The 9,705-nt window shown below is 42.6% G+C and overlaps 1 protein-coding gene across 1 annotated transcript; it reads left to right on the top strand.

The window, feature by feature from the left end:
• Window positions 1-3,472: 3,472 nt before the first annotated feature.
• LOC109628408 (protocadherin-10-like) lies at window positions 3,473-9,438 on the top strand. The gene is made up of 4 exons (XM_069510233.1): window positions 3,473-6,235; window positions 7,357-7,418; window positions 7,500-7,612; window positions 7,979-9,438. Exons 1-4 carry the CDS (start codon window positions 3,680-3,682, stop codon window positions 8,248-8,250), a joined length of 3,003 nt encoding a protein of 1,000 aa, XP_069366334.1. The 5' UTR covers window positions 3,473-3,679; the 3' UTR covers window positions 8,251-9,438.
• Window positions 9,439-9,705: the final 267 nt, after the last annotated feature.

A 9,705-nucleotide genomic window follows, 5' to 3' on the forward strand; every position in this document is an offset into this window, starting at 1 on the left:
TTTATTGATGCTTTGAAAATCAGTTATAATCCATAAAATCGACATTTGGATTGTCAGGTAATGGAAGCTGACATTTGCTTTGTATTTCCCTCATTAGGAAGAAACATCACATGGACAGTCTCAACAGATGGCTTCAGGCTCTCTGCAGCAGAATCTGTTTATCAACAGCTTAATTAACATTTACTGCTGATATCGTGTATTACTGAAAGAACTCTTACTATTATAATAGCCTGTGACTGCAGTTGACTCTTTATAACTGACTTTACTAACATTTATGACTTTAGATTTGTGATTTAGGATATAACAAAAAATATAAACGCTGACTCTGTGGCTTCCTGGGCAGAAATAAATCCACAAGTCGGCCATTAAAAATAATTTTCGCATTATAATAAACCATCACATCAGCAGTTATAAATGTTGGTAAATCATTAAGGGCAATGGCTCCAACTGTTTAATAAACCATTAATTCTGCCGTTACGAATGATAAAAATGTCAGTTAAGGGTCATCGGGCTGTCACAGTCAGTCATCAGCAAAACAGAGTGTTAACAAATAATTAATAAAGGGTTCATACAGCAGCCTGGGCCTTAAAATCTCTTCTCTGAAGCAGTAATTGTCGCTAATAAGGTAATAATTTCCTAAGTGTTTGTAAAGCCTTTATAAACGGTGCTTTACTAGAAAGTGCTGCTGTTATTGTTGAAGCTTTATAGGGGACAGTGCTATTAAGGAGACATTACAGGCAGTCAGTCAGTCAAGAATGGATACATCTGAAAGGCTAAGATAAATCATGACATTACCATATGTTACCATGAGCTCGCGTCTGTGAACTTCACATATGGCAATGCTGTTAACAGCCAACTACAAAGTGCACACAAACAGAGTGCCAGTTTCTCCCTCAGTCTAAAATGGAAATAGGTGTAAGCGAGTAAAGAGGATCTGTTTTCCGCTACTTTTCACTTCCCTGCGACTGTGTCTTAGCCAGACATGAATTCAGTGCTGATGATTCCAGAGGCTTTCTGTGCCACCGGTCGGCGTCAGGAGGTTTCCAGGTGACTGGTCCAATAACAACCCTTGTGCTCACCTGTCCCTCTTTCATGTCAAGTGCTCAAAAAGAACCGCCACACAGGGGCCTTGTTTAATAATGCAGGTGATGACCTCATGGAAAGCCATGTGCTGCTAGATTTACGGAGACAGGGAGAAGGAAAGAGTCCGATAAAACAGTGAAGCCAGTTCATGACAGCATGGATACAACCTGTGTTTTATATTAATGATAATACCCCAAATATTTATATGCTGATAAATACAGGCTCTATGAGAAGGACAGTGGAGTTCTCCTCTCCTCTTGTTTTTGCAATTCACCGAAATCTGTATACTGAGGGAAAAGACAATTTCTTGGTGCAACAGAGACTTTAATAATGAACACAACCACCACTCAACCATGCACATGAGGTCATATCCAAATAGATTTTTGCAGACTATTGATTTGCTTAATTTATTAATGAAAATCTGTTTACAGATGAAATATCCAAACTGCAGCCAGAATACTGTACTTCTGTTATGCATTACTCTCATAAACTCAAACCATCACTTCCTTTGTAACTGCACTCAATATGAAAGCACACTGCATACTGTCAATACCTCTCCCTTCATTTGTGTCTATATCTAGCACATCCACGCTAGAACACCTCATTAATAGAACAGGAACTTAGACTATGTGTCTTGGTGCATGTGGTAAGACAAATAGGAGAATAACAACAGCAGTCAATCATGTAAAGTCCTCTCAATTTGCTTTTGGCTCTTCATACCACATGGTGCACAACATCTGCAATGTTTTTTTTTGTTTTAATAATTAGTTGCACTCAGACCATGTTACACGACAGGCATTTTACCATTTGAGCGGAATGCACAATATCGTTCCTGACTAAAACCGCTTAAGTGTTAAAAGCTGAAGAATATAGGCTAACCTACTCTAATCCCACAGTTTTAAAGCTGGAAAGTAGTTAAAGACAAAGGGATTGGTATTCTACTTTTGCCCTTGAGTGAAAGACACAGTGTGTGTGTGTGTGTGTGTGTGAGTGACAGGGAGATAATCTCTTTTGTATTTTTGATCCCTAAATGTGGTGGTTGTGTCCCCTTATCCCAGCTACTCAGTTCCTGCAGTGCGTAAGTGATGCCATGCACTTAGGCTGTGAAAAGCAGGTCAATATGACCAGCGAGAGAAAACCACATGTGCATCACATGGATAGCCCTGGGATTATTCCTCACAAAATGTCTTAATTCCTCTGTTCACTAATGATCCAGGGAGAATGCCCTCTAATCTCCATTCCATTAATTAAAAAGAGCATGAGCCCATGGAAAACCTCACCATCTGCTGCAGTTTTCCTTCCTGCAGACAGATTGTGTTTTCCGTTTTAACCGGGGAACTAGGTTTGTCAGAGCAAGTGAGTTCAGTGTGCATTGAGGTGCACGGTAAATAAATGCAACTGCTTGGTTTGAGTAATATTACACTGAAATATGTTGAATAGGCTGTTTTAAACAGAAGCACATCTGGGAAAGGTGCTAATGTCTGTGAATAGTGGCTTCAGGACAATTTTACAATTTGCAGAATCGCTGTCACTAAGACTTCAATGAGTATCTGTTTTGATATAAAATGATAAGACCCTTTATTTGTCCCAAAAGGGGGAAACAGCTGTGGTGCAAAGAGGACAGTCAAAAAATAGACATCAATTAAGATAATAAATAAGTACACATGCAATAATAATGCAAGGAAATATACAAATAATAGAAGTACTATATACAGTGTAAACAGAATATATACAGTGTGAGCAGAATATATAAGCAGGATTACACATTAGCCATTGAATTGCAGACAGAGATGAATATTGCACAGCTAAATGATTTAAACCTGAGTGAGTTACTGTAGCTCTATTTTAAATATATGGAGTTGTATTTTCTTAATTGAGAATGCTCTGATGCAGACTATGTATTCTAAAAGACTGCTGTAATTATTATTTTATTATTTGTTTTTTTTATTTGGTGATAATTTTTCCTCACATCCCTTTCTCTGATTCGACAAAGGCTTGTTAGAAATTCTAATATCCTATTGAGTGACATATGATAAATGAATAGACTTCTGTAACCTAGTGATTCCTTAGCAAATTGCAGCTTGTTGTGACTTTTATTGACATTGTTGTTAGGGCATCATTTCAATCAAATTCTATAAAATGAACTTAATAAAGAAATAAAAACTGCATCTTGGAGGTGAGGTGCAGACAAGTTTATTTATTTGTGATTATACTGGAGTATATTAATTCGCAGTGATGAAACTCTCCCCTGAATAACTGGATGTGGGATGTTTGACCTGCGGTCAGAGCCTGGAGGCTGTGACATGAATTTGATCGGTGCTATAGGCAGGAAAGATTATCCGAGCAGATGTCGTTTCCCCTCTATTGAAGTAGTAGGGCCAATAATAAACACACGCACACACACACTAATCTGAGATAGGCTCGTAGCCCTTGCACGTCCCTTTCTCTCTCCTCTCTTTTTCTCTCGGGCAGACAGTCGCTGTTCCAGTCACACCAAAGTCAAGGGGTTTTTTTTCTCTTCCACTCTGCATTTGGCGCAGTTGTGCTTTGATCATTTCATGTGACTACACACTTTAGACTCAGTCCATGGTGTGAGATGCGGCTCTGCTTCAGCCTCCAGATGGACACTCAAGGGGCGAAGAGGAGACAGCATGGGAAATGGCATGCAGTGTGTCGTTTTGTGCTGTTCACTTGCTTCTTGGACGCCGTGGTGGGACAGATTCGTTACTCCATCCCAGAGGAACTGGAGCATGGAGCGTTTGTTGGCAACATCGCAGAGGACTTGGGTTTGGATTTGGACAAGCTGTCCGCGCGCAGATTCCGAATAGTCTCCGGTGCCAAGAAGCAATATGTGGAGGTGAATTTAGAAAATGGAGTTTTATTCGTCAACGAAAGAATCGATCGAGAAGAACTCTGCGAGCAGAGTTTGTCCTGTTCTTTCCACTTGCAGGTGGTGATAGAAAACCCTCTGGAGCTCTACAGGGTGGAGATGGAAATCTTGGACGTTAATGATAACTCCCCCAGCTTCCCGTGGACCGAGTTTAATCTGGACATCTCGGAGTCTGCTGCGCCTGGATCCCGTTTCCCACTCGAGAGCGCACAGGACTTGGACATCGGGTCCAACTCGCTGCGCACCTATTTGCTGAGCGTAAACGAGCATTTCCTCTTGGACATACAGACGCGCAGTGATGGCAGTAAATTTGCAGAACTAGTCCTGCAAAGCCCACTGGACAGAGAGCAGCAAAGCGCGCATCAAATGGTCCTAACAGCGGTGGATGGGGGCGCGCCAGAGAGATCCGGCACTGCGCAAATTGATATCACTGTCCTGGACGCGAATGATAACGCACCTGTGTTTGATCAGTCGTTCTACAGGGTGCGCCTGGCTGAAAACGCACCCAAAGGCACAGTTGTCATAAAGCTCAACGCGTCCGACCTGGACGAGGGTCCCAATGCTGATATCACATATTCTTTCAGTGGCCACGCTCCCATCAAAGTGCGCCAGCTTTTCAGTGTGGACTCTCGCACGGGAGAAATAAAAGTCAAAGGAGTGATAGATTATGAAAAGGCCAGGATGCATGAGATTTACGTCCAGGCTAAAGATAAAGGGCCCTCCGCTGTAGCAGTTCACTGTAAAGTGCTGGTGAACGTTTTGGATAAAAACGACAACCTCCCAGAGGTGATCCTGACATCTGTATCCACACCTGTACAAGAGGACGCGCCCCCGGGGACAGTGATAGCCGTCATCAGCGTGATGGACAAAGACTCAGGTGAAAATGGAAATGTGGACTGTGAGATTCCCAATCAGGTCCCATTTCAGCTCCACTCCTCCTTTAAGAACTACTACACACTGGTGACTAGTGATTTTCTGGACAGAGAGACAGTGGCAGAGTATAACATCACCCTCACCGCCCGAGACATGGGCTCTCCACCTCTGTTCACTCGGAAAACTATTCTAGTGCATGTGTCTGATGTGAATGATAACACACCTCATTTCAAACAGCCCTCGTACACGGTGTATCTGACTGAGAATAACGCACCAGGCGCATCCATCTGCTCTGTGGCTGCACAGGATCCAGATTCTGGTCAAAATGCGTATCTCTCTTATTCTATTCTGGAAGGTGACATACAGGGGATGCCGGTTTCCACATATGTGTCCGTGAACTCAGACAACGGGAACATTTACGCGCTGCGATCCTTCGACCACGAGCAACTTAAAAACTTTCAGATCACAGTTCAAGCTCAAGACGCAGGGTTTCCACCTCTGAACAGCAACGTCTCAGTGAACATCTTTATTTTGGATCAAAACGACAATGCGCCTGTGATTGTGGCACCGGTTGCGCAAAATGGCACAGCACCCGAAGAAGCGGTGCCCAAATCAGTTGACCCGGGTTACCTCGTCACCAAGATCAGCGCGGCGGACGCAGACGCAGGTCAGAACTCGCGTCTTTTTTATCAGATGCTCCAAGCGACAGACCCGAGCTTGTTCAGCGTTGCTCTGTACACAGGCGAGATCAGGACGATACGGTCGCTGATGGAGAAAGCCCCCACCAGGCACAGACTGGTCATTCTGGTGAAGGACAATGGTCAGCCGGCCCTCTCGGCCACAGTTTCCATCATCCTGTCAGTAGTTGACAGCCTGCCAGATTCGCGACCCGATTTGGATGACCTGTCACTAATCCCCCATCACAGCTCCCACTTCTCCCTGTACTTAATCGTGTCTCTGGGCGCAATCTCCTTCACATTTCTAGTGGCTATTATTGTCCTGGTTGCAGTGCGCCGGCTGAGGGGCAGGCCCTCCAACAGAGAGTCCAACTTCCCCCCCATCCCTGGCTGCTGCTGCTGCTGCTGCTCTGGCTCAGAGACATCCACCACCACAGAAGTGTTCAAAAAGACCAACTTGAACGTTCGCATGTCCGCCGGCGCGTCCGGCTGCGCAGAGACAAACAGCAACGGCGCACTGCCTCAGGTCTACTGCTATAAAATGTGCCTCACGCCGGAGTCCTCCAAAAGCGATTTTATGTTCCTCAAGCCATGCAGTCCGGTGATGACAGTGCAACAGAACAACGCCAAGAGCACGGACTATCTGACCTCTGGCTGGAGCGCACTGGACCGCAATGAGCTGACCATCAACAGAGCAGCAACCCCAAACGAGGTAATAAACAGGAGTATAGCAAACAGAAGAACCATATAAAACAAGTTATGTCCCTTATCATCCACTTTAATAATTATACACAACCTAAATCCACCAACTCATAGTAGAGCTGCTCTCAAAACTTCACTGTAGGGGAGAATGGCACAATGCACAAATTGAATTCAATCTTATTTCCATGGTTCCAAATCACAATATGCATTATATAAATGCACTTTACACACGTAGTCATTTCAAGACCGTGCGATATTATAGAGAAAGTGAACAGTTCCCACCACGAGCAAACACTTTAGAAATATAGAACCAGACTCACTGTGTGAGGCAATCTGCCTGGACAGGTTGGACTGAGAGGAGAAATATGGGGAAGAGGGGAGAGGTGGGTGGAAAAGAGGGGGTGAGAGGGGGAGTGAGAGACCATGGAACAGTTTGGCCTCATATTTAACTTCTGTCAGAGTGGTTGTTTATAATGAAAACAATAAGAGTGATATTCATGAAGGTCACACTTCAACTATTTATTGTGGCCAATTCCGCAATCATTTGTTTTGATTTTATTTTGTATGAAGGAATGGAAGACTGTCAAATGTGTGACGAATAATCAGATCAATATCACAGATAGGTTATCACAACACCGGTTTGTAGGGTTTTTTTTCCCCATTTCCACAATCAACCTCAGTCCCATCTTGTAACATCGTACCCTGCAGTCATGGCAGATTATCTCAGTGTGTCAGGTTGTGTGACACTGACATAACAGGTGCTTCTGGGATAAAAAAAAAAAAAGAGAGAGATAAAGATTTGTATCACAGGCCTGAAGCAGTTTCTTGATCTTTAACCCTGCGGTTGCATTTGTGCTCTCAAAGGCATCGGTATCCATCAATTTCAAAAATTCACATTATTCATACAAGCAAGACTTGTTTTTCTCAGCCATTACAACCTAACATTGAAGAACTTAAATTGTTTAATTCCTCAATGTAAGTTTAGTGTCGACTTGCCAAATGTTTTTATTACAGAACTATTTCCCTCCTTTTTTCCAGCTGCTTCACAAAAAGTGACTTTCTATACTTTCTTTCTGTGGAACTTATTCACTCAGTAACTTGTTAGTCATTACTTTGTTGTTAAATTTGCAGCTGAAGTCTTCAAACAAGGACTGGACATGGACCAAGAACCAACGCAACTCAGCATACAAGAGGTGAGCAGCTAGTTCAGCCAGGCACCAACTCACATGCAAAGACATTACAGACTACTTATTTTTACCTCCTTATCTTTCTAGGTATAGTTCAGCAAATATGGAGGGCACTCTTTCACGCCAGCAAAAATACGATGCTGACGGGTTCTCCTGCTCCGTGGCGCCGCAGTACTGGACCTGGGGAAACCATATGAAAGGTAGGTGGTGGCAACCGCGCAATCTGGGCCTATTATTGTTCACATGAAAGAGGAGATGAAAGTCGTCTGTGTGCCTGTGCTTAAGGATTTAGTCTGAAATATAAAACGGTAAACCGAAAAGCAGATAAAACCATGCCCCAAAATTGGGGGGATTTTAATGCATCAACATGAGGATTAGTTAAGCCCCTGCAAGAGGTTTCTATTTTTTTTATTTAGCTTTTTTTTTTTTTTTGGAAAAGGCTGAAATGAAGACGATGCCTTTAAAACCACCTTATTCAGATCAAGTATACTGTATGCAAATGTGAGCTCTTTGCAGAAGTAATCCTCTGATAAAAAAACAAACTGTAATTTATGCACATTTTACAGACTGCAAGATTTCACTCCAGGAGGAGGCAGTGCCGAACTACTCATGGACTCCGAAGTACACCCAGCCTCATTCTGACCCACCAGACTACCAGCACAATGTGTACATCCCCGGCACCACGTCCGGCTACAGCACCCTCAAGCTGGCACCCAGAGGCGACCTGGACATGTACAACACCTTCTCTACTTTTGGGAAGAAAAAGAGATTCATCTCAAACTATGAACAATCTTTCGACCAAGATGATGGTCTTATAAGCAATGCCATGTTTAAATGATGCACCAACTCTGCTGTATATTCTACGCGCGACACTTATCCCATAAAACAAGTACTAATACTAAGTACAAATGTGGAGGCGGACAGACTTTACTTCTCATTTCCCCGCGTTGAATTTAATACCGCTCCTAGCAACAAGTATGATACTTAAATAAAATAGGTCCATTCCACCAGTAAAGATGGACTGCAGAGCAATGTGGGCAGTGAAGTGGAACGTTTTTTTTCTCTCTCCCAGCAGCAGCAGCAGCAGTGACCTCGGGTAAATGTGATTTGATCTGTTTGGAAGCTGCTGGTTCTCAGTGAGGTGAATGTTTCACGAAAAAAAAAAGGTTCATGATTTCAGCCTAAAACACAAAGGTTATGCATATACCAGTTACTTTCATGAAGCCACACCTTTGTGTTGTGTAGACAGCAGCACCGAGCATATGATGCTGTGCGTCAGTCGTGAACCAACGATGTTAGCATAAAGTTTATATATTTTTTTAAGTCCTCGGGGTAGATGTTTCTATCAATAAATCTGTATTTAAAAAAAGAAAGAAAAAAAATTCACTCAACAACAAAGAATCCATTGTTCATTCATGAGTAGATCAAGCTGTGCTACAGGTGTAGGTGTCAGTTCATTTCCAGTCATCATCATGCCTGGCTGCATTCACTGACATTAAAAAATGTGAACGCAATCCAGGAAAAATGCACAAACAACTCAAAGGAATTGGTGTGAAGAAAAGTAACGGAATATTGTTGTGGTAGAAATTCAAAAACAGAGGAGCAACAAATGCATTGGAGATATATATTTAACATTTAATAGGTGGTGTAATGCCTGTACGTCTTGGTTCCTCAATGGAGTGTGATGGAGAACAGTGATCAGACTGATTGAGTTCCTGTAAATCTGACACATCGGGTCGAATTGTGGAAGGATAGTAACAGATGAAATGATGCTGTGTGTGTGTGGGAGAGAGCTTTTGTGTGTGTGTGTGTGTGTGTGTGTGTGTGTGTGTGTGTGTGTGTGTGTGTGTGTGTTGCCTCATGTCATGTTCGAAACAACAAACCTCTTGTCTCATCAGAATAATGAATCACCATTTCAAATACACATGTCAGATTTGTGTTTATGGAGTGATTTGCACCACCAGTTAATCCAATAATTACTATGTGTTAATAGTTCAAATATGAATAAAATCTATCCTTGAGTCTGTCGGTGCATCAATGTTTTTTGTTTGTTTTCAAATCATTCATTGGTTTGACGAGACAGCCACACTTTTACTCTTGTTGCTCTGAAACAACTGCTGGAGGGACAAAGTCAATAATGTCACATGAACTAGAACCTTCACCGAGGCTCAACAGTGCCTCTATAAAACCACATTTAAATTCACTAGGTCCAATTTTTTTATTTAATCTTCACCGAATTGCAAACACTGATAAATACCAGTCCCTTAAACATGCCAGATTCTTTTTACAGCAA

Source organism: Paralichthys olivaceus, chromosome 15 (genome assembly GCF_024713975.1).
Source record: "Paralichthys olivaceus isolate ysfri-2021 chromosome 15, ASM2471397v2, whole genome shotgun sequence".
Classification (NCBI taxonomy): domain Eukaryota; kingdom Metazoa; phylum Chordata; class Actinopteri; order Pleuronectiformes; family Paralichthyidae; genus Paralichthys; species Paralichthys olivaceus.